This window comes from Ranitomeya imitator, chromosome 7, assembly GCF_032444005.1.
Source record: "Ranitomeya imitator isolate aRanImi1 chromosome 7, aRanImi1.pri, whole genome shotgun sequence".
Classification (NCBI taxonomy): Eukaryota; Metazoa; Chordata; class Amphibia; order Anura; family Dendrobatidae; genus Ranitomeya; species Ranitomeya imitator.
In genome coordinates this window covers 66075816-66103222 of record NC_091288.1, presented here as the reverse complement: position 1 = coordinate 66103222, position 27407 = coordinate 66075816, and the positions used below count along the sequence as shown (strand labels likewise).

At 42.0% G+C, this 27407-nt stretch overlaps 1 protein-coding gene across 1 annotated transcript in view; it reads left to right on the top strand.

Moving 5' to 3' along the window:
* The window catches only part of SPAG16 (sperm associated antigen 16), a 1289960-nt gene extending 1265113 nt beyond the window's left edge, over window positions 1-24847 (top strand). The window contains exon 16 of the mRNA XM_069733408.1: window positions 23878-24847. Within this exon, the coding sequence (XP_069589509.1) occupies window positions 23878-24053 (176 nt within the window). The 3' untranslated portion in view covers window positions 24054-24847. The remainder of the gene's footprint in view (window positions 1-23877) is intronic.
* Window positions 24848-27407: the final 2560 nt, after the last annotated feature.

Sequence of the window (27407 nt, the reverse complement as noted above, 5' to 3'; positions counted from 1 at the left end):
TGTCATAATGGTTGCCATGGCGACGATGATGTCATAAAGGTTGCCTCGACCAATCAGCGACGGGCACAGTCTGCCGCGAATTCTGGAATCATCATTGTCCATATATTACCGGGACATGCATATTCTAGAATACCCGATGCGTTAGGCCGCCAGGCCTCGACCAATCAGTGACGGCCACAGCAACGATGATGTCATAAAGGACGTAGAAATCCCGCGTCTTTGATTGGTCGAGGCCGCCAGGCCTCGACCAATCAGCAACGGGCACAGCGACAATGATGTCATAAAGGACGTAGAAATCCCACGTTTCTGATTCAACGACGGGCACAGTATCGACGTAGATGTCATAATGGTTGCCATGGCGATGATGATGTCATAAAGGTTGCCTTGACCAATCAGCGACGGGCACAGTCTGCCGCGAATTCTGGAATCATCATTGTCCATATACTACGTGGACATGCATATTCTAGAATACCCGATGCGTTAGAATCGGGCCACAATCTAGTATATATATATATATATATATATATATATATATATATATATGTCAGTAGACACATATATGTATATATATTAATATTTCATCCAGCGCTAGATAGCAGAAAGCCGGTAATTCAATTGCCGGCTTTTGCTTTCTCCTTCCTAAAACCCGACATGATATGAGACCTGGTTTACATACAGTAAACCATCTCATATCACCATTTTTTGTGCATATTCCACACTACTAATGTCAGTAGTGTGTCTATGCAAAATTTGGCCGTTCTAGCTAGTAAAATAAGGGGTTAAATGGCGGAAAAAATTGGCGTGGGCTCCCGCACAATTTTCTCCGCCAGAGTAGTAAAGCCAGTGACTGAGGGCAGATATTAATAGCCTGGAGAGGGTCCATGGTTATTGGCCCCCCCCCCCCCCCGGCTAAAAACACCTGCCCCCAGCCACCCCAGAAAAGGCACATCCTGGAAGATGCGCCTATTCTGGCACTTGGCCACTCTCTTCCCATTCCCGTGTAGCGGTGGGATATGGGGTAATGAAGGGTTAATGCCACCTTGCTATTGTAAGGTGACATTAAGCCAGATTAATAATGGAGAGGCGTCAATTCTGACACCTATCCACTATTAATCCAATACTAGTAAAGGGTTAAAAAAAACACACACATTATTAAAAATTAATTTATTGAAAATATCACAAAGGCTGTTGTATTAATTTATTCTACTCTCAATCCACTCACTGAAGACCCTCGATCTGTAAATAAAAAAAAATAATAAACCAAGAATATACATACCTTCCGAGGATCTGGCACGTCCAACGATGTAGATCCATCTGAAGGGGTTAAAATATTTTGCAGACACGAGCTCCGCTAATGCAGGATGCTCATTTCTGCAAAACCCCGGCGAATGAAGGTAAATATAGGTCAATGATCTATATTTAGCTTCATTTGCGGTGAGGCGCCCTCTGCTGGTTGTCCCTAGATCGTGGGAACTTTCCTAGAAAGCTCCCTGGCTCGAGATCATAAGAGGCGCCCTCTCCTGGTTGTCCTCATATGAACTCGAATTTTCCTGAAGCCGAGATTCGAACTCGGCTTCAGGAAAATGGTTGCCGCGATGTCCATCTGCGCACGCGTGGCATCCCGCGGCCATTTTCCTGAAGCCCCAGGAAGCAGGAGACTCCATCTGTGCACGAGCGGCCTCACGAAGATGGCCGTGCCCACCGAGAAACCGCTGAATAGCGCCGAGCGCCCTTTTTTTCTACAGCTGCGCAGTGCATTCGGCACTTGCGCATGCGGGAAGCACTACGCCACCAACGGGAACATAAGCAAGATGTGGGTGAGAAACAGCACTGTGACCACGCCCATCTGACCTGACCAGCCTGATTGACAGGCGAAAAAGGCCACTTTTGTAAGGTATTTCGGCAGCATAGGTAGGGAATCAGGGGACAAAAAATACCCTATAGTAAAGCACAGCTCAGGCCCTATTTAACGGTATTTTTATCTCCTACTGAAAAAACGGGGTGACAGGTTCCCCTTTTTTAACCCTGCTATTCTCCTGGTTACCACTATTCACTTGTTATCTTCCAGTCATTTTTGACGGAACCTGATAAAGTCTTGATTTTTAGCTAATATAAGTGTTTTAATTGAATAATTTTTGCAGTATTATATTATATGTGAACCTGGTTGTTTATAAACAAATGAAAAATGGAAAGAAAAATGTACTTTTTATTTTTTTTTTTGTGTCAAAACATTTAACATGGCTTTATTGGAATATTTATGCATATTGCATATTTGCACATACAAAAACAATTATTCATCCAACTGTAAACTATAACAATAACAATAAACTAAATGTAATTATATTATTTTCCAACAAAAAAAACCCAAAAAATTAACAGTTCAGTTTTTTTTATGTAAAATGATAAATAAGTCACACGGTGCAAAATTTACTGTTTGCAATTGTCACAGGTATAATTGACATGTCTTTTGCATAAATATTTTTCACATCTGTAACATATCACATTTGATTTGTGATTGCTTGATGTTGGACAGAAGTCGCATCGTTTCCGTTTTAGGCTGGTTGCGTTGCTGGTGGCGTCCGTGGGTATTGTAGCAGTGCTGGTGTAAGCTGTTGGTTCACATTCTTTATCTTGCTGTTGGATCCTGTGGACAAATGGCTGCCGCTCCATCAGCTCTGGGTGTTACCTTTCGTTCTTCAATGTATGGGCTAACCAGTGATTTTCCCAACTCCTCTATAAAAAGTCTTCTCTTATATAGTTTATTATTATTATTTATTTTGTTCCAATTTGGGTCTATTTCCTTCCATTTCCTTTTCTGTCATCTCTATTACTGATTTCACTATCATGGTGCATTGTGCTCATCAGAATTACCTGCTTGTGTTTCTTTGGGACGTAAGAAACTACTTTGGTATCCTTAGTAAAATAAAACATAGAACTATAAATGTCTCTCTTACTGAGAATACCTTGCGGCAGTTCTGGCTTATTTTTTCTAATAGTACCCAACGTGGTCATTTTTCTTTTCATCAACATCTGCCCTAATTGATATGATGTAAAAAAAATTGTCGCATGTGGCATTTTGTCCTTTGAGTCCCTGGGTCAAACTGAATTGAACTATTTTACAGGAACAGCAGGGTAAAAATATTTGGCACATAACTATACTGGAAGGTAATCCATCAGCAGTATTGAAATGAGAAAATGTATGTATGTGTAAATCTGCATGGACCAAAAGGACCTAAATAAATTGATAAATAGTAGTAGATGTAATATATAGTCCAAAATGAGATTATAGCTCCTTTATTTTACTCATAAAATGGCTGGAGATCACTATAAAAGGCTATCGGTCATTTTTGACCGAAGAGTACAAGTGTATAAAAAATTGTGGAGCAAAAAGTAAACATAAAAATATATATATAACAATACACATAGTAAGAACCCCTCAAATGTGGAAAAGTCAATCAACCACAAGTTTCAGAACCGCATCTTGAATATTTTAAAAAATATTAAAGTTCAAAATCGGTTGTTTTTTACCGAAGACAACAGCAGGGTTAAGAAGCAATGGTGAGTGATGTTTCTTTTTTCAATATTGAACAAGCCATAACCCTAACAGGTTAATTAAAGGGAACCTGTCACCTGAATTTGGCGGGACTGGTTTTCGGTCATATGGGCGGAGTTTTCAGGTGTTTGATTCACCATTTCCTTACCCGCTGGCTGCATGCTGGCCGCAATATTGGATTGAAGTTCATTCTCTGTCCTCCGTAGTACACGCCTGCGCAAGGCAATCTGAAACCTTGGTCAAAGCTCTCTGAGCAAACAAATCTCCAAGGGTGCCCAAACTTTGGTATCAGTCCATTTTCCTTTTTGTCATTTTTCCTTTTGTAATTTTTAAAATGAAAAAATACAATATATATTTTTTTCCTTAAAATACAAAGGAAATGTGTCATCTTTAACATTAGGCATTTTAGAAATCATTTAATGTTGAACTTGCTAAACTGTTCACAATAGCAGTAATTTCGGCTAGGGGTTCCCAAACTTTTACATGCCACTGTGTATAATATAGACATCAGATTTTTTTTTACTTCAGTGTATTCATTGCAATATTGTTAACTACATGCCATCCAATAAATTGTCATGAGGGGCCACAAATAACTCTATGGGAATGTTTTGGATTGTCATGGCAGAGTGAGGAACTGCACTAAGATTGTGCAGCTGCAGGAGTGCTTTATTGCCGTTCCTGCCTTCTTCATTGATGTACACACAGCATAGAATGAGCGCTGTATGTGCAGCGCCCCAGAGTCCTGGTCGTTGCAGTAATGTCGGTCTGCCACTAAGGGGAGTGATGTTACGTCTGATTGCACTAAAGGAGTTCACCTGACCAGGTATCACAGTCACACACTACACTTCACACTCCGGCCACCAGGGGTAGCAAAGGGCTCTATGTATTAGGCTACTCCTCACACTTGGGTAAAACTGGGGGTTGGATAGGAAGTTAGTCAGAAAGCAGCCTGGGAGAGTTCCAGGGAGGACCTGTCAGGGGTGGGATCCTGGCAGGGTCCTAGCAAAAAGGACAGATCGTTACGGAGCCGTGCCTGCACTACCTTGCGGCGGCATCCTAAGGAAGGACACGAAGCGAAGGATATTGTGGAGAAGTGAGAAACGAGATCACAGCAAAAAGGCTATAGAACCAGTAGGAGTCGTGCCCCGAGATCGGCAACATCCTACTGAGGCGCGTAGCTGGTGGCCGGAACGCCGAGGAAGTAACAGACTTCAAGCATTACTTCAAACAGCGGCAGGACAGTTAATTATAAGTTGGCTGTCTCACCTAAATCACCTAAGCAGACATAGGAGGCAATCGTGGGAGAGGGGCGTCTCTAGGGTCCCAGAATAACTCCAGGCCTACCTGTCATACGGGTGCGTCCTAGCCATATCATCTGGGGGACAGAGGGAGAAAGAACAAATACGACAGTTGTGAGGACTATCCCGTGGTGCTCAGCAGGGAAGGACTACAACACACAGGCGCTAGTAGGTAGGCACTGATTTCCACCTGCAAAGGGCACTCTAGATGTGCCTTCGGACCGGCCGGTCTCAGCCAGCCCTGTTAACAGTGCTCTGGATTGCGGATCCCGAAGTCTTCAGTAAAAAGGTAAAGAGACTGCAACCTTGTGTGTCCTCGTTATTAACCGCGCCTCACAACATCACCATCTACACTACTGGGAAGCCCTGGGGATATACTTCACCTGTGGGAAGGTATTCCATCTAGCTGCCATAACATCACCCCAGTGGACCCCCAAGCAGCGTCGGTCACCCTGACCAAATACCACAGGTGGCGTCACGAACACTTGACAAACTTTAATCACCCTTTCATTGGACGCCCCTTAGCAGGGTCACGGACCGGGTCCAGCCACCGTGACAACCCCAGGACCGAGACAGAGAGGCCTGGTACCGAGTACCCCGCGGCCCTGCGTCTGGGGGCGCTCCATATATACGTACAGTTTTGAAAGCATTTCATTGCTTCTTCCCCATGTCTTAATGCTCATGTAATCATATGGCAGCACCTTTGGGTTTTAGCAGACCAAAATCAGCTTTACATTGCAGGCAGGTGGTTGAATCTGCCTTTTGAGGCCGGCGTCACACACAGCGTATGAAAATACGGTCCGTATATTACGGCCGTAATACGCTGAAAAGTCCCGAAAATAGTGGTCCGTAGCTCCTCCGTAGGCAGGGTGTTTCAGCGTTTTTTGCGCATGGCATCCTCCGTATGTAATCCGTATGGCATCCGTACTGCGTGTTTTTATCGCAGGCTTGCAAAACCGACATACGGCTATACAAGGGATCCATGTGTAAAAAAAAAAAAACCATATATACTGTATATATATATATATATATATATATATATATATATATATATATATGTCAGTAGACACATATATGTATATATATTAATATTTCATCCAGCGCTAGATAGCAGAAAGCCGGTAATTCAATTGCCGGCTTTTGCTTTCTCCTTCCTAAAACCCGACATGATATGAGACCTGGTTTACATACAGTAAACCATCTCATATCACCATTTTTTTTGCATATTCCACACTACTAATGTCAGTAGTGTGTCTATGCAAAATTTGGCCGTTCTAGCTAGTAAAATAAGGGGTTAAATGGCGGAAAAAATTGGGCTCCCGCACAATTTTCTCCGCCAGAGTAGTAAAGCCAGTGACTGAGGGCAGATATTAATAGCCTGGAGAGGGTCCATGGTTATTGGCCCCCCCCTGGCTAAAAACACCTGCCCCCAGCCACCCCAGAAAAGGCACATCTGGAAGATGCGCCTATTCTGGCACTTGGCCACTCTCTTCCCATTCCCGTGTAGCGGTGGGATATGGGGTAATGAAGGGTTAATGCCACCTTGCTATTGTAAGGTGACATTAAGCCAGATTAATAATGGAGAGGCGTCAATTCTGACACCTATCCACTATTAATCCAATACTAGTAAAGGGTTAAAAAAAACACACACACACATATTATTAAAAATTAATTTATTGAAAAAATCACAAAGGCTGTTGTATTAATTTATTCTACTCTCAATCCACTCACTGAAGACCCTCGATCTGTAAATAAAAAAAAATAATAAACCAAGAATATACATACCTTCCGAGGATCTGGCACGTCCAACGATGTAGATCCATCTGAAGGGGTTAAAATATTTTGCAGACACGAGCTCCGCTAATGCAGGATGCTCATTTCTGCAAAACCCCGGCGAATGAAGGTAAATATAGGTCAATGATCTATATTTAGCTTCATTTGCGGTGAGGCGCCCTCTGCTGGTTGTCCCTAGATCGTGGGAACTTTCCTAGAAAGCTCCCTGGCTCGAGATCATAAGAGGCGCCCTCTGCTGGTTGTCCTCAGAATTGACGCCTCTCCATTATTAATCTGGCTTAATGTCACCTTACAATAGCAAGGTGGCATTAACCCTTCATTACCCCATATCCCACCGCTACACGGGAATGGGAAGAGAGTGGCCAAGTGCCAGAATAGGCGCATCTTCCAGATGTGCCTTTTCTGGGGTGGCTGGGGGCAGGTGTTTTTAGCCAGGGGGGGGGCCAATAACCATGGACCCTCTCCAGGCTATTAATATCTGCCCTCAGTCACTGGCTTTACTACTCTGGCGGAGAAAATTGTGCGGGAGCCCACGCCAATTTTTTCCGCCATTTAACCCCTTATTTTACTAGCTAGAACGGCCAAATTTTGCATAGACACACTACTGACATTAGTAGTGTGGAATATGCAAAAAAAATGGTGATATGAGATGGTTTACTGTATGTAAACCAGGTCTCATATCATGTCGGGTTTAGGAAGGAGAAAGCAAAAGCCGGTAATTGAATTACCGGCTTTTCTCTCTAACAGCGCTGCGTATTCCTCGCAAGTCACACTGCTGGTCCGTGTGTGATCCGTATTTTTGGGGCCTCCATAGACTTTCATTGATGTTTTATTTGCGCAATACAGTGACAAACGCAGCATGCTGCGATTTTCTACGGCCGTAGAAAGCCGTATAATACGGATCAGTTTAATACGGCAGATAGGAGCAGGGGCATAGAGAATAATTGTGCCGTATTTTTTGCGAGTTTTACGGACGTAGTTTCTGCGCTCTTACGTCCGTAAAACTCGCAAGTGTGACGGCGGCCTATGTTGGAGTCAAATTAGCCCAAATTACAGGGAAAATCGTTAATGCAAAAAATATATATATTTTTTTTTTATTTCAATGTGTATGTTGTGTATTTTATGATGTTTTGGGGGCAGAGTGTGTGAATTAAAAAAAATAAAGATGCAGCAAAAAAGAAAAAAAAAAAAAAATTCATCACCAGTTTAAACCCTCGCCATAGACGAAACAAAAACTTGATAAACATGCATAAAAAAAATGTTTACAGACAGGTAAACCAAATTGAAAATCTATTTTAGTGTGATTTTACGCTTGTTAAAAAAATGTAAAAAAAAATGAAAAAAACACGTATTTACTTTTTCGCCTGATTTTGACAATAATAAAATATGAGAACAAAAATATGAAAAAAAAAACAAGATCCACGAAGAAAAAGCAAAATTGGTTGAATAACTGAATGACGGAAAAAAACTTTAGAGCTACTAGAACCTCATGCATGAAAAAAAAAAAAGTAAATGTGTCTGGTCATAATAGCGAAATTGTCCCAACCTTAAACTGCGTAATGGTAGGTTATTTGCAAATGCTAGCTATAAGTGTTCAAAGCCACATTATCCCATGGAATCCTTGTAGGAATGAATTTCTGGAGAAAGTCAGTCACTCTCTTTGCTCTGCTACAGAATCTTTGCACCTTTAGGCATGAATAAAAAATGTAAAGCATTGTTCATTCAGATGAAGAGGACAAGGAAAAACCCTGTTGATTATTAGGAAAGTCTGCGAGGCACCATGTACCCTGCACATCAGCACTTTATAGTCTTACTCCAGGGAGCCGGTATTAATTGAATTAAGAGATCAAAAAGACCATATGCTATTTCAATCCCGGAGCTTGGAAGTGTTCTTCAGGTCATAATTCTAATGAACTGTGTAACAAAATGTATCCCGAGTGCAATAGAGTAATGCTTGAGCATAGGTTATTATTACAACGATGCAGTGGGTCATTTGTCCTGATGACTATTCTTTTTGTGGGTTGAGGTATGATTTTTGGAACAAGATTTTTAATTTAGATTCAGGACAAGGTAATCAATAAGGTATTGAACAGACTACTTTAGCTTAAAATAATAATTTTGCAGTGCTTCAAACATATAAGTCTATGCACCCGCCTTCTATCTCTCTTCACAGAAGTCAACTGTTCACTTAGAATATTAATTGGCCTGAAAATAATCTTTACATCCTGTCCATTGGTTTTCTTTAGGATGATGGACATGATGAAACTTCCGCATTGCCTAGTGTACATATAGGCTATCATGTTTTTGTAAAGGGGGCGTGTCAGTGACTGCTCCACACCCGCTGCTTTGGAATGACAGATTTTTGCCTACATGCGTTTATAGGCAGAGACTTGTCAATCCAGAGCAGTGAGCGGGGAGAAACTACCGGGAACCCACCTTTCCGACTAGTCTCCAGCGCTGCTCGATACCTGGCGGCTTTTAAAGTATGTTTTTTTTTAAAATGCCACAGTGTTTCAGAGTCAAACATACCTGGTGGAGATCACACAGCAAGTGCCTGATACATGTTGCCCATGCATTGGTCAACATCTATTCGGTGTCAGGTTTACTTTAAAGGCTTTGTCTGGTTAAAACCTATAAGTCTGCAGTCACTTTGTGTGACTGCCGACTTGCTGTGGGGTGTGACTGCAGACTTGCTGTGGGTATTTGCATGTTTCAGACCTGGGAATGGATCAGTTATACATACCCTGGGCCAGTGGGCGCTGCCTCGCTTCATACACTTGTATTGCGCCGACGCCGTGCCCGGTCTAGTGACACAAATGGCAAATGGGTGTTTCCGAATAGAGGGCGTGGCCTTGCTCTATACAAGTGTATGGAGAGCAATGCTGCGCCCACTGGCCGGGGGTATGTATAACTCATACATACCCTCCGGTCCCGGGTCTGAAACCGGCGAATCTTCGCAGTGCGTGCGTGATCTGGGGGGGATACATAAATCTGTAGTCACACAGAGTGACTACAGGCTTATCGGTTTTGACCGGACAACCACTTTAATTGCAACCTACAGTTATCTGGTGAATGAGTAAAAATGATGTTATCCTGATTTGCAGAATAAATAACAGATATTTACTTTTTTTTTAAGTAATTTGAAATCTATAAAATTTTCTTAGCTATTTCTGTGCACGGAAAGATGATTTCTTGTTTAGAACATGGGAAGTGTTTTTCTGATGTACAAGCACTTGTGAAACTAAAGCCATTTAGTCGGTAGTGTAGCTTGTAACTCCCTATTTGTCCTTGCAAATCTTTCTTAAATGGGTCAGTTTGTGCGCTGTTTTGTACGTGCTTTTACACTCACCTTGACATACAGAAATGCTCTTAGGGTGTTATGGTGCATACTTTATAAATAAGTTGCCGCGGCTGACCCACTTTAATTCATAAAGTAAGCGTTTCTCCTGCCAACAATATTCACAGCTCACAACACCGAACACGAATCTTTCTCATTTCATCTGCCAAGTTTAAATACAACTTGAGTCAAGTCTTGGTTGATAATTTCCAGCCCTTGCTGGAATAGTTGGCAACTTGGCTTGAATTTAATGGCTTATATTAGACTAATAGCTGTACACTTCCATTTTCTTATTGAGTATTGTTTCAAACCAGTGGAACAGATTCACCTTTACGGTAGGTTTGAGTTTACCAGACGGAAATTCTGATGATGGGATTTTAATTCTTTTCTGCCAACGGCACTGGATTAGCATTAAATTAAAAAAACACATCAGGTATGTCAGGGCTGGATATAGAACACCTTTATTGCAGGGGACCTGGACAAACCTATGTGAAATTCTGGAAATCCAATTCTTCCCTGCTTAAAATCCAAACTGATCACATCTGTACTTTATGTATTATGTATACACACAACCATTTCTAAATTGCTGAATAGCACCTTACAATAATGAGGATCGGCAGATATTGGCAGATATCCATTGATCACTCTAGTTTTCTGATGTTTTAAATCTACAGTGCAGACTCCACCATTTCAGATAAAGGGGTTTTCCAGGGCCACTATATTTGCTTACTATGGGCCTAAAAACGAACGGGCTGATAGTTATCAGCAGAGGCAAATACTTGCCTGTTTAATCATAGTAACATAGTAAGGCCGAAAAAAAGACATTTGTCCATCCAGTTCAGCCTATATTCCATCATAATAAATCCCCAGATCTACGTCCTTCTACAGAACCTAATAATTGTATGATACAATATTGTTCTGCTCCAGGAAGACATCCAGGCCTCTCTTGAACCCCTTGACTGAGTTCGCCATCACCACCTCCTCAGGCAAGCAATTCCAGATTCTCACTGCCCTAACTGTTATGATACGGTGGTCTAGGAGCAACATGGAACGAGCTCTGAAGGACGTGGTAACTGTACTGACCACAGTCCCTAAGCTCAACACAACACTAGAAGTAGCCGTGGAATGCTCCTAACTCTCCCTAGGCATCTCGTCACAGCCTAAAAGCTAACTACCCCTAAAGAAAGAAGCAGGAAAACTATCTTGCCTCAGAGAAAATCCCCAAAGGATAGATTAGCCCCCCACAAATAAAGACTGTGAGTGGAGAGGGAAAAGACATACACAGAATGAAACCAGGATGAGCACAGGAGGCCAGTCTAGCTAAATAGATAGGACAGGATGGAATACTGTGCGGTCAGTATAAAACACTACAAAAATCCACGCAGAGTATACAAAAAAAACTCCACACCTGACTAAAGGTGTGGAGGGCAAATCTGCCTCCCAGAGCTTCCAGCAAGACAGAATAAATTCACACTGATAAGCTGGACAAACATAGAAAGCACAGAATGGATAAGTCCACAATCTATGGACAGAAAAGAGCAAGCAAAAACTTAGCTTAGCTGAACTGGTCAGGATAACAGGGAACTCCAAAGAGATGTGAATCCAACCAGGAACCATTTACAAGTGGCACTGGCTGAAGACAGAGCCAGACCTAAATAGCCGAGCAGAAGAGAAGATAAGTGGAGACAGCTGATGACAGCTAACTCCAAGGAGCAGCCATACCACTACAAACCACAAGACGGAGCCCAAGAGCAGAACTCACAAAAGTGCCACTTACAACCACTGGAGGGAGCCCAAGAGCGGAATTCACAACACCTAACAGTAAAGAATCCTCTTCTATGTTGGTGGAAAAACCTTCTCTCCTCCAGACGCAAAGAATGCCCCCTTGTGCCCGTCACCTTCCTTGGTATAAACAGATCTTCAGCGAGATATTTGTATTGTCCACTTATATACTTATACATGGTTATTAGATCGCCCCTCAGTCGTCTTTTTTCTAGACTAAATAATCCTAATTTCGCTAATCTATCTGGGTATTGTAGTTCTCCCATCCCCTTTATTAATATTGTTGCCCTCCTTTGTACTCTCTCTAGTTCCATTATATCCTTCCTGAGCACCGGTGCCCAAAACTGGACACAGTACTCCATGTGCGGTCTAACTAGGGATTTGTACAGAGGCAGTATAATGCTCTCATCATGTGTATCCAGACCTCTTTTAATGCACCCCATGATCCTGTTTGCCTTGGCAGCTGCTGCCTTGCACTGGCTGCTCAGAGGCGGTCACCAACCGCTCCTGCCGACCGCTCCTGCCTGGAATTCAGAAGCTCCATGTTAACAGAGCAGGTCTTCTTCTTCCCGGCCGCTTTGTCAATGGGATGTAACTGTTGACATCATGCCGATTCACAGCCAGCTCCCTGCAGTTAGGTAGTGGGGAGCCAACTGTCTATCAGTATGATGTTGGCAGTCACTCTCCATCAGCAGAGCTGAGCAGATGAGAAATTACTGCTCTGTTGATGTGACATAAAAGGAAGCTGCAGAATCCACAACAGGAGAAGTCTGTGACAGCTCTGTGCCGGCAGAGATCAGCGCTGGGTACAACAGGCAGGTAGTTAGTAGGGGGTGTTACCGGTATGAAACATGTAGATCAGAAGAGTGGACAGTTAGTCTCAGTAATATCTCCTTTCATTTAATATAAGCTCTGGAGGCAGATTCTCAGGTAGATCAGTGTCCGACTCATAGATCCTTACAGCTCATTTACTAGAAAAATGTGGATTTCTCTGGAATAAGACATCGGATCGCAGATATCAAATAAACATTTTATTCTACTTTCTATGACCGGTTTGCCCAAATACACAGCTTAGGATGGTTGATCTTACTGATAGATTGCCCCTGAGTTCCTTTGGGAATTATTATTCAACTTGCTTTTGGAGTGATCTTCTGTTGGCCGACAACTTCTTGGTAGGGTAATAATGCTCTTGATTTTCCTCAATTTGTAACCTTTTCCAGCCTGATGATCAACAATTCTTCTTCTGGTCCTTAAAATTCATCTTTGTTCGTTACACGATACACTTCCACAAAGTGTTGTGAAGATCAGACTTTGATATCCCGGTTTGTTAAATCAGTGTTCCTCAACTCCAGTCCTCAAGGCCCCCCAAAAGATGTTTTCACTATTTTCTTATTTTTGCACAGGTTATAATTCCATCACCTGTGCAATACTAAGGAAATAGTAAAAGCTGAGGAAAACCTGGAGTTGATGAGTAGAAGCAGTCGCTCACTCACATCTGATTGTAATCTCATTGAAAACATGAGACTTCACCTCCAAATTAGCTAATTCTAAAGGTTCACATACTTTTGTCACAGACTTGATACTAGTTTGCTTTTCTCATTTAAACATTTTTAAAATATTTTTAAAAACATTTTTGGCATGCTTCAATAGTCTCCATGGGAGACTAGAAGCTGCCATAACCCGATCAGCTCTGCTACACACAGGCGATGATCTGATTGCCTTTATGTATCAGAATTGATGACTTGCTATGAGCGCCGACCACTGCGCGTCGCTCATAGCAATCCGGCAGTGACAATCGGAGACCTCTGGTTGTCATGCCAACCTATCAGTGACCCGCGATCATGTGACTGGGCCACAGATGGGCAGGATTTTCAGCGTGCTTGCCACGGAAGCGCATTAAATGCCGCTGTCAGATTGACAGCAGCATTTAACAGGTTAGAGGCACATGTCAGCTGTTCAAAACAGCTGACATGTGCCAGGAAAGATGTGGGCTCATCGACATCAAAGGGGGGGACACGACATGCGCAGTACTAGTACAGCGCATGTTGTAAAGGCATTAAGCTGCAGATATGGGGTTAATTTGCAGGTTAATAGTATTATTAACCTGCCCAGTGCCCGCACTTAGTCGAATGCTGCTGGGAGAAAATTAACTTTATTCCCCCGGCAACATTTTGGGTTTCAATCACAGGGGCGGCGCAGGTGTGGGTTCAATCAACGGTCTGTGTATACAGAGCAACGGTTGTAACAGCAACCCTGTCTGTCTGCTGCTGGCTCTGCATGGGGGCCGGCTTTCAGCCAGGGCAGGGTACATGGTTACAACCGCCGCACTCAATACACAGAATGATGACTGAACCCACACCGGCGCCACCCCTGTGGCTGAAAACTGAACACCGTCAGGGGAAATAAGGTTAATTTTCTTCCAGCAGCGTTTGGCTAAGTACAGGCGCAGGGCAGGTGAATAACACTATTAACCTGTAAATTAACTCCATATATGCAGGTTAATAGCATTTTTTCTCGTGACAGGTTCCATTTGAAGAACTAAAAATTTAAAGGAGTTGGTCACTTAATCGCTGATTTATCAAATATGTTGAGGGCATGATTATTCGCCCTTTCCATATACTTAATATATAAATATTGCAGGTTAGTGCAGCCTACCTCACAGATTGCACAGTTCTCCTGCCCACAAACTGGCCATTAATGTAGGAACATGTGACCAGACCTGTCCATCAACGTCTGGGTTTGATTTGCCAACCTGGTGTGATGTTAATTGTGTGGTGTGTAATTCACAGGTGACGAATCACCAGCCTGGCAAGTCATAAGCCAAGGCAGGGAGATTGGAGAGTAGATAAATTTGCACAGCTTCTGTCCACAGCCAAAGAGCACTGATCTGGTCTCTGGACTGTGAGTCAGGGTTGCAAAAAGTGACCTGCGCATCGCTATTGTCAACCATGCTTAGTACAGAACCAATACAAAAAAATGCTATCATCAGAAAATTACCTTTTGTTTAATCAGGTTTTTGTGTTAAATGTTTTTAAAAAATGTGGCTTTTTTTGGAAATCGCACAACTTGTATTAAAAACAAAATAAGTGTTCTTCACTTATGAAGAAATGTTCTTACTATAGAAGGATGTACTCCAAAATGTTTGGAAATTGCCTTATTATAGCCCTTCGTTCACAGACACCTGACTGCTCCAGACCAGTAAACTGCCAAAATTTTATAAAGGCAGTCACATGTGCTGCATTGCTTAGCAGCATCTGGCTACTACCTACCCTTTTATCTCCTACAGAAGCCGTAAGGGTGTGTTGAGTTTTTACACGGTTTCTGCATTTTTATTTTGTTAAAGAATATTTGTAATTTGTCATGTGTTCTTGTTCATGTTGGGTTGTATTTACCTAACTTTAAGATTTTTTAAGGATCACATTTTTTTATTATGTCCTGACACATAAGACTGTAGAATTCAAAGAGGGTGTACTTAGTTTTTCTCATTCGAAAGGGACTTGGATGCCTTGTTTTAAAATTATATTACAGGTTATGTGAACTAGATGTGATGGAACGTTGCTCTAGTCTGATTGTCGCATGTGGGGTCAGGAAGTAAATTTTTTCCCTAACATGAAGCTATTAGTGTCTATCCTATGGGATTTTTGACTGCCCCTGGATCAACATGTTAGTCTACTTTCACACTAGCATCGGAATCTCCCCGTCGCAATGCGTCGGGGAGAGATTCCGACGCTAGCGTTTAGCGCATTGCACAATGGAGGCAGCGGATGCATTTCTCCGGCGCATCCGCTGCCCCATTGTGAGGTGCGGGGAGGTGGGGTTCCGGCCGCGCATGCGCGGTCAGAAAAAGCGGTCCGTCAGGAGCAAAAAACGTTACATGTAGCGTTTTTTGCTCCCGACGGTCCGCAGAAGCACGACGCATCCGTCGCTCGACAGATGCGACGTGTGGCAATCCGTCGCAAATGCGTCGTCAATACAAGTCTATGGGGAAAAAACGCATCCTGCAAGCACTTTTGCAGGATGTGTTTTTTCTGCAAAACTACGCATTGTGACGGATTGCAGAAAACGCTAGTGTGAAAGTAGCCTTAGGCTATAGGATGAACTTGATGGACTCAAGTCAACCTTCAATCTTAAAAACTATCAAACTTCATGATGTAAGTCAAAGGTTCCCCAAAATGACTCGCCTCATATGATATTGATAAATATTAAGGGAATCTTATTAAAACTAGTACAAATGTAAAGGGGAGCATGGCAGGATCTGCCCATTGTTTCTAATTCTACTGTGTGGAAATCGGGCTGTTTTCATTGCGTTCCTGGACGAATCCCATGAATGGACTCGCGACATAAGAAGCTTAAAATGCAATAGTTATTGAGCGGTTACAATGTCTGTGCATTTTAACCTTATCCAGAACAAAACCAAAGATTGTGGTTTCGTCATGAGGAAGAAGTTGGATAACTTTGAATCGCATAAACATTGTAACCGCTCAATGAATATTGCACTTTAATCTTCTCATCTCAAAAGTCCTTTCATTGGATTCCACAAGCAACGCAGGAAAAACCGCCTGATTTCCACACAATACATCTCTTGGTCTGATGAGCCGTGGTGAGGTGGTAGTTACCTAAAGATTTTTGCAATTGCAACACCCTTTGGTGAGCGAGTACTTGCATTTTTTATTGTTTAGTTAACTGGACAAAACCCTATTTATGCTCTATTTGCTCCCCAGTCCCTCCTGGTCATTGGCTAAAATTTGGTTCTGCTTTCATTTTTTATTTTTATTTTTTTTTTAATTAAGAACTGGAATCCAATTGGTTGACAAAACCAAAACGTGTAAAATTCTGAGTCAATTGATTCACACGTCACATCATCTTGTAGATGGTAGTAGAGATCCTATGATTGGTTCACATTTGGAGAAAGGACTCATTTTTCCCAACTACGAGTGTCTCCGTTAAGAGTGAGCAGAACCTCTGTTATCACAATTCTAAACCAGTCACTGCTTCACATTGGAGCAACCGGCAGGTTCCCGGGCTGCTTTATGCCGTCTGAATAATGGATGACACGCATTGTCTCTAGACTGCTCCGGGGAATCGGGTTTCTATATCTTCTTGTGTTGTTAAACATGTTGTAAAACAAGTTCCTGCGAAACATAATTTCATCTCGGCTACTGATCTCTAAACACTTAGTGCTGAGATTAAAAATGCAACTTATTTTTTTTTCTGATCCGGGGACAACGCCTACTCTATTAATAGTCCATTTTATCATTATAATAGATCCACGTTCCTTGAACATATCGGAAGATGTTATGTTATGACAAAAGGGTCATTGCAAGGTTCAAGGGGGGAATTGGGTGCTTAGTATTTCTGCGGCGAGTGCCGAAGTTTGGAGAAGTAATTTAAATGCAGAATGGAAATCTCTGAAAAAGTCTTGAAAGGAAGAATTCACATTACAGTAGAACTCCAACACAGAGCACAAATAAAAGAGAACATATTACAGGTCTTGAAAGTGGAGCGGAAGCAAAGGAGGAACAATATATGCCTCAACTTTCCGGGAGCTGAGACTCGCTTGTGTTTTACGCGTAGAAAATGAAAACCGAAATTACTGTCCTGTAATTTTCTGCCCTTCATGACTTCTTTCATGATGCAGCAGACAAATAATACATATTATTGCAGTAGGAAATTCCATTATTGGCTAATAACCCTTTATTATTGCATGAGTGAGTACTGCGCTTGTATGGGTTGGATCAGATCCTCTTCTCCTCTCAGCAGCTTGCAAAGAATTTAAATGAAGTATCTCCATCAGCACGAGCCACTTGGGCTCAATTTAATGAATAAATGTTTATATTTGGGTTTTGCTGAAGCAACAGTCCATTTGCTCAGTCAGAGATATCAACGGGTTAAAGCTGAGCTTTCATTGCCTGCATTTAACGTATGAGAAATTGAGAAATATGTATTATGTGCATGTCTCCTCTAATTTTCAAAGTGTCTTCAGTGCAAACTGCACTTTAATGAAATTGATGACAACATTCAGATTTGGGAGGAATGTATTTTATTTCTTAAAAATGCTTATCTGGCTTAAATGTGTTCTAGGAAAGTGGAAGCAGAGAATGCTAAGCAGTTTAGCATCTTCTATTGTGTATGTGTTACCCATTTCATTCCCATGTCTATTTGCACGTATTCATACATGTAGCAAAGAATAATTGGATTGATTAGTAAACCATGTACGGCCACGTTCACACTCCAATATTTTTCTCAGTAATTTACATTAGTATTTGTAAGCCAAAACCAGGAATGGTGTCACAATTCTTCCTATCAGTGTGTATTGGATGCAGTGAGGGACAGTTAGGTTGTCCTGTGGATTCAGGGTCATGCTGAGCGGTCAGTTTGGTGAGTGACTGCTCAGTCATCCAATCTAGTGCAGGGGTGTGGTGAGCTGTCGATATTTTGATAAACAGCTCAGTTGTCCAATATGAGACTGGGTGGTGCTGAGCTTCCTTCAGGTGCTCCCTGTTCTTAGTGATTATCCAACTATTTAGCTTAGTTGTCAGTCCCAGATCTCTGTCAGTTGTAGCTTTCACCTCAGTGGTGTTTTTTGTCTGACTTTCTGATCTTTTGTGGTCATACTCTGGCTATGCCTTTTGATTACTCATTTGCATTACCTGGATGCACTCTGACCTTGGAATTCTAACCCTGGACTGTGACCTGACTATGCCTTTGTCTCATTTCCTTCTGTTTATGATGCACCCACCTGGCTCTTGACCTTGGACTCCTTGACTCACGGCATGACCATGAGAAGTGACTCAGTGTCATAAATGGAACAAACAAATAAAGAGTATAATAGAAGCACATGCACTTCTGCTACATGGTTGACTCTCCGATTGTTTTGGCTTAGGGCTCCTGCAGAAGACAATGTTTTTGGCCTGGCTGTAATCCAACAAAAGATCGGATCTCGGTTGGACAAATGCTATTCTATAAAGCCAGGCACATGCTTGATTTTTTTTTTCCTCATACTGAGTTTGTCCAAGGAAAAAAATTGGAAAGTGCACGATTTCCATTTGTAAATCTGTACGCACTTGGCCATTCAAGAGAATGAGTCTGTCAAAAAATCAGACCGCTCTCAGATGACATTAGGCTATGTTCACATTTGCGTTGTTGGGCGTTGCGTCGGCGACGCAACGCACAACGCATGCAAAACGCATGCAAAAACGCATTGTTTTGTGGCGCATGCGTCCATTTTTGGCTTGATTTTGGATGAAAAAAATGCAACATGCAGCATCCTCTGCGCCCTGACCCTTGCGCCAAAAATGACGCATGCGTCACAAAACACAAGACAACGCATGTCCATGCACCCCCATGTTAAATATAGGGGCGCATGACGCATGCGTCGCCGCGGTTGCGCCCGACGCAACGCAAATGTGAACGTAGCCTTAAGGACACAGTGTATGGAGAAAATGGATAATTTTTTATTCTAAACAGAATGTGATTAGCATTATCGGACCTATTAGCACCAAGTCTGTATGTTAAAACCTACACACATAGATAGATGGTAGATAAATAGATAATAGATAGATATAAAGATAGAGAATAGACAGATAATAAATAGATGACAGATAACTTTAAGAAGATAGAAAGATAGATAATAGATAGGTAGATGTTGTAGATAGAAAGAAGATAGATGTAAATAGAAAGATAGATAGATTGATAGATGTTCGATGCAAGATGTAATAGCACTTGGATAATAAATTATTCTCAGGTTCCAGCAAGCGTGATCTTTGTGAAAGGTTCTAGTCCAAACAGTTTCAAAAAATCACAGCACTCTACAAACTCCAATGAGAATAGGTGATTTATTCACCTATCTCAGCACAACATTTGAACCCCTGCTCCATGACAGAGCTAAAACATTACATTCACATGGGTTAAAAAACAGTTATAGTTACAGGAATTTGTAGAGTGCTGCAATTTGATCAGGGAAGAGAGACAGACCGATAAGTACTAGAGAAGCTGGAAGGGAGCGGTTATTTAATTAAGAAAATATAGTTACAAATTAAAATTCTAAGCAAGAGTCAATGTTTTAATATTTTTTGATTCACGTCAGAAATACCACTGCATCTATTTAAAAGGAATCTGACAAGAGGTTTGTGCTACCCCATATGAGAGCAGCATAATGTAGGGGCAGAGACTCTGATTCCAATGATATACCACTTACTGGGCTGCTTGCTATGATTTTGGTAACATTCCTGTTTTCTCTGCTGCAGATCTGCCAGTTCTCTGAATATTGAGCTCTGTATAACCCCGTCCACACCACTGATTGGCAGCTTTCTGCCTATGTACAGTGTACACAGAAAGCTGCTAATCCCTGGTGGAGTCAGGGTTAGGCAGAACTCATGAATATGTAGGACTACCTGGTAACAGGTTTACTAGTCATCTAGGAATAATCTACAGTGATTTTATTCAAAACTACACTCAGCAACCCAATAAGTGACACATTGCTGGAATCAGGGTCTCTGTCTCTATATTGTGCTACTCTCATATTAGGGGACACAAACCTGGTGACAGAGTCTCTTTAATATTACAATAATTTTAACTTACTGTATGAAATTGTAGCCAGTAAATAGTCAACCAGATGGTTTGTAGATAGTTTGGTACATTGTTTTCTTTTCTTTTTGAGCCACCTAGCGAAGTTGAGAAAGCTTCCCTCTAGTTCTGGCTGAATATGACACTGATGTTCTAATCTTTCAAGAAACTTTGCAGGAATTCATAATTTATGCAACTATAAAAATCTTTATAATATACAGTATCTTAGAGAAAGCAGCTTATTTCTCCACTTATTTCTCCACTTGTATCTATCAGGATTGGACCCACACCTAGCATATATTAATGGCATAGTGCCCCTTTTAGGTAGGATCCACACTGGTTATAATTTTACATCTGTGACAAAACTTCACCAAAATTGGATGCGGATTTTGATACAGATTCACTGTGATAATGTCACAGAATTAAAGAAAGCACTCCCATCAAAGCTTTATCCTCTTAATATATTGCAGCCATCATATTAAATAGCACTGTGTACTTACAATTGCTCATTTTGCCTTTCTACCCAGCTAATGCTTCCCTTTTCCATTAGGTCTACGACATCACGTGATTACAAACAGACTAGTTGAATCCTTCTAAGTTGTAGGTAAAAACAGGAGGTCAATTTTTCCTGTATGACTCACAAGACACAGCAAAAGTCAATGACGTGGGGGGAGGGGGAGCATAGCGGCTTGGTCAAGAGTTGAAGAATGATTTCTTCAGGGACAAGAGACTTCCTGTTTCTGCATATAGCAGAGAATAGAGAATCATTAGCTGGGGAAAGGCAAAATGAGCAATTGTCAGTAGACAGTGCTATATAATGTGATGACTGCAATTTATTAAGAGGATAAAAACTTTGATGGGAGGAGGAGGTGTGCTTCGGGGGGGATGGAAAGATTTATAGGTCAACTAGGAACCAATTTGCAAGGTGATATTATCCGATGAGCGGCAGATTCCCTCTTGTCCAGCGGTATATAAGTGATTTGCGTCGGCAGAGATAACTCATATACATATCACAGTACAGTAGTGACTTGCAGAAGAAAATGCTTTATTTGGAATTGAAAAGGAACAAGACAATTTTCAAACAATTTTTTTGGGGGAGGAATAATCATCTCCAGAGTAATTTTACAGATACATTATCATTAAGCTATAGCGTGTTTACTGCAGTAAAATGTATGCTTACCGTTCTAGCTGTTCGCATCACAATAATTTGAGAGGAAAAAAAATCTCTATGAAAGTGAACGGAATGTTAGAAAAATTGTGTTAGCGCTTCAGTTTTCTCAAAGTGAAACATTATTTTCAGCAATGGAAGGGTTAGGTTTCTGATTTTTTTTCTATTACTATACTGTATGTTTTTCCAGAGAACTCTAAGAAAACAATCCTGACATCTCCATGGTCTAATGGACCTGAAGGACAATTGACTGAGAACTGAGATTGGAATAGCACAGTGGTGATAAAGCAAAGGAGAGTGCATGGGACGATATATTTGGTATCGATTCCCAAAAGTGATCAGATTGGATCTACGTTCAATGTTTCCATCCATCCCATACTAAACTTTAATGCAGCATATGGATTTGTTCAGTGTGATGCTGTACAAAATGTCAGAAACTGGGGGCTGATAAACATTTTGTTTTTTTCGGAATATATAGAATTATTTGTGCATTATAAATATGGAGAAGTACATGGAATTCTGGACATTATTTGATATAGATTAATATCTTTAACTTTATGATTTATTTTCTAAACTCACCCAAACAGGGAATGTCTGCAATATGTGTTCCTTCCAGTATGATTCTTTTAATTTGCTTTCTTATCTTCTGGGATGTGTGTCATATAACTCTTCTGAATAGCACGAATCCACTGCGCGCACGTGAAGAAGCAGCGCGCGATCTGCGCTATTACCCCCTGTCATCGGTGGGGGCGGCCATCTTCCTGGGGCCGCGCGTGCGCAGATGGAGTGCTCTGCTGCACGGGGCTTCAGGAAAATGGCCGCGGGATGCCGCGCGTGCGCAGAAGAGATCGCGGCGGCCATTTTCCCAAAGCCGAGTTTGCATCTTGGCTTCAGGAAAATGGCTGCCGCGATCTCCATCTGCGCACGCGCGGCATCCCGCGGCCATTTTCCTGAAGCCCCGTGCAGCAGAGCAGTCCATCTGCGCACGCGTGGCCCCAGGAAGATGGCCGCCCCCACCGATGACAGGGGGTAATAGCGCAGATCGCGCGCTGCTTCTTCACGTGCGCGCAGTGGATTCGTCACTGCGACATGCGCACACCACTACGCCACCAACGGAAAGCTGGGGAAGAAAAGAGCGATGTCACCACGCCCACCCGACCTGACCAGCCTGATTGACAGGCAATAACGGCGACTTTGGTAATATATTTCTCAGCATAGGTGGGGAATCAGGGTACACTACATACACTATAGTAACACACAGCGCAGGCTCTATCTAACAGTATTTATATCTCAATCTGAAAAAACGGGGTGACAGGTTCCCTTTAAGTCCACTTAAATTAGGCTGAGCTGCATTATCCGGCACAGCCCCTAGACAAGAATGAGAGATTATAAAGAAAAAGCGATTTTTTTTTTTTCCATCTGCGATCATAATAAGAAACAACCGTCGGTGCAGAACTCCTACATCTAAGCTTGAGAAAAAACACTATATACAAGAATGGTCACCAGGAGTCAAAACCAATTTGAAGTCTACCAATAATTATATATAATGATATACTTATATACTTATATATTAATCATAATAAGAAAACTCATAAAATATTGTTTCATTTATAATAATAATCATCAGTGCTTGTTGGGGACTCAATGCAATGCTGTACTCATAATAGCATAATAACATCATGGCTTCCATTCCACAGAGTTGAGTGTAGATTCTGATGAATCCTGAGAGATCCTTGATTTTTCATGGTCCTAATCTAGATATTAGTGTTTCTGATGTTTTTCGGCAAACTATACTATTCCCACCATCAAGACACTGACGTGAAAGAACACAGCTCTAATGTAACACAGAAATTAAGGAAAATATATGCGTAAGGCTAATTCACAACTGTGTCATAGTCTCTGCCTATTAATAATGCCAATGTCATGCAATGGACCTAATAGAGTTACAAATGGACCTTTTAGGTTTCCCTAGGTGTCTGTCATGTGATGGAATCTGCAATGGAAGCTCTTAATAAAACCTCCGACCTAGGTGTCAACAGAGACTAATTATTAGTGTTCTTACCTTTAAATAAGCATAGTGGACTACTAGATCAGGATGCAAGATACCTTTCATAGGTGGGCGCTACACCGAAATCTTGTCTGCTGTCCTGCAGCTAAAGTGTTTATTCTAATATACAGGCACAGGATGTCCATTCAAAGGATTTATGAGTTTACTTGCTGGCATAGACAGCTTGTCTCATTTGTATTGATTTCTCACACTAGGATTGAAGTTATTTCCAATAAAAACATTAATTCAGCACACGTCACTTGCAGTCTAATCATTATTCTCAGCATCATCCTCAGCATGAGTTTTACCCTTCTGATCTCTTCTCCTGTGCAGGTCAGTTGGTGTCCCTGGCCAGCAATGATGGAACAGTGAAGATTCTGGTGTTAACATCTGGACAGCTGACAAGCTTAGATGGCCATGAAGATGATACTCAATGCGTGATCTTTGACCACAAAGGAGATTATCTGATATCTGGGGGATCTGATGGAACTGTCCGTTTCTGGTCTTAAGAAGGAGTATATTATAATTCTGTCCTTCTTATCTTGTCTTGAAATATGCAAACATGACTAACGATTTCAAATGTTTAATAAAATGTTCTTGTTAGTCTAATGTGTTACCTGTATTAGCATTTATCTACAATAAATCACTCAACTATACAGTTTACTGATTCTAACGCATCAGGTATTCTAGAATATGTATGTAGTTTATTTATGAAGTAAAGGTGAGTGAACTACGTGGCACTGTGACTGACAGAAATTGTTCAGTAAACGTGACTGAAGTACGTGGCACTGTGACTGATATAACTTGTTCAGTGAACGTGACTGAAGTACGTGGCACTGTGACTGATATAACTTGTTCAGTGAACGTGACTGAAGTACGTGGCACTGTGACTGACAGAACTTGTTCAGTAAACGTGACTGAACTACGTGGCACTGTGACTGACAGAACTTGTTCAGTAAACGTGACTGAACTACGTGGCACTGTGACTGACAGAACTTGTTCAGTAAACGTGACCGAACTACGTGGCACTGTGACTGACAGAGCTTGTTCAGTAAACGCGAGTGAAGTACGTCACGCTGTGAGTAGGAGTTAAATTCCGCACCAATATCGCTGATTGGTCGCGGCCGACTGGCTTTCCGTTACAAACAGACAGAATTAGACGATTATATAGTAGATCATATATAAAACATAATATATATATATATATATACATGCACCGTATTATGTACAAATGTAGGCAGGTGTAGAAAAATAATGCAAAATAATAATGGTTTTAAAAATAAAAGTGTAAATACACTGCTCGAAAAAATAAAAGGAACACTAAAATACCATATCCTAGATATCACTGAATGAAATATTCCAGTTGCAAATCTTTATTTATTACATAGTGGAATGTGTTGAGAACAATAAAACATAAAAATGATCAACGTAAATCAAAATGAATATCCATATCCCATAAAGGTCTGGATTTGGAATCACACTCAAAATCAAAGTAGAAAATCAAATTACAGGCTGATACAACTTCAGTAGACATGCCTTAAGACAAGGACATGATGCTCAGTAGTGTGTGTGGCCTCCACATGCCTGTTTGACAACCCTACAAAGCCTGGACATGGTCCTGGTGAGGTGGCAGATGTTTTTTTCTCAGGAATCTCCTCCCAGACCTGGATTAAAGCACCGATAAACTCTTGGACAGTCTGTGATGCAATGTGACATTGGTGGACGGAACAAGACATGATCTCCCAGATGTGTTCTATTGGATTCAGGTACAGGGAACGGGCAGACCAGTCCATAGCATCAATGCATTCATCATGCAGAAACTGCTGACACAATTCAGCCACATAAGGCCTAGCATTGTCATACATCATATGCGCCTGCATATGGTCTCACAATGGGTCTGAGGATCTTATTCCAGTACCTAATTGCAGTCAGGGTACCTCTGGCGAGCACAAGAAGGGCTGTGCGGTCCTCCAAAGAAATGCCTCCTCACACCATTACTGACCCACTGCCAAACCGGTCATGTGGGATGATGGTGCAGGCAGCAGAACATTCTCCACTCTGTCATGTCTGTCATATGCTCAGTGTGCACCTGCTCTCATCAGTGAAGAGCACAGGGTGCCAATGTCAAATCAGCCAATCTTAGTGTTTTCTGGTAAATGCCACTCGCACTGTACAGTGTTGGGCTGTAAGCACAACACTCACTTGTGGACATCAGGCCCTCATACCACTCTCATGGAGTCTGTTTCTGACAGTTTGAGATGTATAGATGTTATTGGCCTGCTGGAAGTCATTTTGCAGGGCTCTGGCACTGCTCATCTTGTTCTTCCTTGCACAAAGAAGGAGGTAGCAGTCCTGATGCGAGGTTGTTGCCCTCCTACGGCTCCCTCCATGTCTCCTGGTGTACTGGCCTGTCTCCTGGAATCTGCTCAAGGCTCTGGACACTGTGCTGACAGACACAACTACCCTTCTTGCTACAGCTCACATTGATGTGTCATCCTGGATGAGCTACACTACCTGAGCAACTTCTGTGGGTTCCTACTGTACTTCTAGAGGTCAGAGCAATGACAAAATGCAAGTGACCAAAACAGCCAGAAATATGGTCTGTGGTCACCCCCTGCAGAACCACTCCTTTATATAGGGTGTGGTGCAGTGACCAATGTGACAGACAGGGGGTGCTGTGTGTGAACTGCAGGATGCGCTTGGATGTATAACTGTGGCGATGAGACAAAGTCCGGCAGGATTATAAATGGCCAGTATGTGTGTCGCAGAAGAAGACACTCTGCGTTGTCAGTCTAAAGTTATGTTGTGTTCTGGGACCTGTAGTCCCACAAGTAATGGTGTAGTTCTAATGGGAGACTGGCAGGGCTAGTTATGAGATGGGAGGGTCAAACTAGCCACACACACCCACATTCCCACCCAGGGGAGTGGTTACAGGTATGTAATGTGGTTCATGTGGTTTATGTGGGTTCCTGTGGGTGGACCTAAATAGTCCAAGTGCAAGGCCCTGGAAGATTGTGTTGGAAGTCCTGGGTAATAGAATTCCTGAATAGCACATGGTTGGGTTTTAGTACTGAGTGGGCTGTGTGTTGGAGTCCCCTGGCAGTGGAGACATCCTGTAAGCACCTGAGAGACCTGTGTACCTTGACGGTCAGTGTTGGAGTCTCCTGGCAGTGGAGATGTCCTGGAATCACTGAGAGACCGTCGACCTGGACAGTCCATGTGGAGGACTTGGGACTGACGTGGAGTCAACCTGTGGAGCAGGAGCTCCTGAGAGGTAACCCCTGGTATGGGGAAAAGAACTGTGCGCTAACAAACCACAGTTCTGGAACTGTGCAGTCACCTGGTGGCTGGAGAGTTCCAGGCGTGTCTACTGAGTGCTTTGTAAAACCACATGTGTTAAAGCAACAGACCATGTGTAAGCTGATGATGTACAACCTGACTTACGGTGCGGTTTATGACAATTAATAAACCATACAGGTGATTTGTGTGAGATATCGTGCCTGTATGCGTTATTCCCATGCAAAGTGAGTGTTCCCCAAGACCCAAAGTAAGGGAAACGCTACAAGGGGTTGTATTGCTAATTGCCTATCATTTCTACATGTTATCTGTTCCATTTGCACTGCAGTAGGAGAAATTGATTCACAATCAGTGTTGCTTCATAATTGGACAGGTTGATTTAAAAAAAGTGTGATTGACTTGAAGTTACATTGTATTGTTTAATATAAAGGGGATTGCAGTGGCTCTGTAAGCGCTGCCAAAGGTAGAAACAACCAGTCACACTGAAGATTAACAATGTTGTGGTACGTGTTTCAGAGCTGGTCTAGCTCTCTCAACAGGCAGGTATAGCTACACAATACAATCAA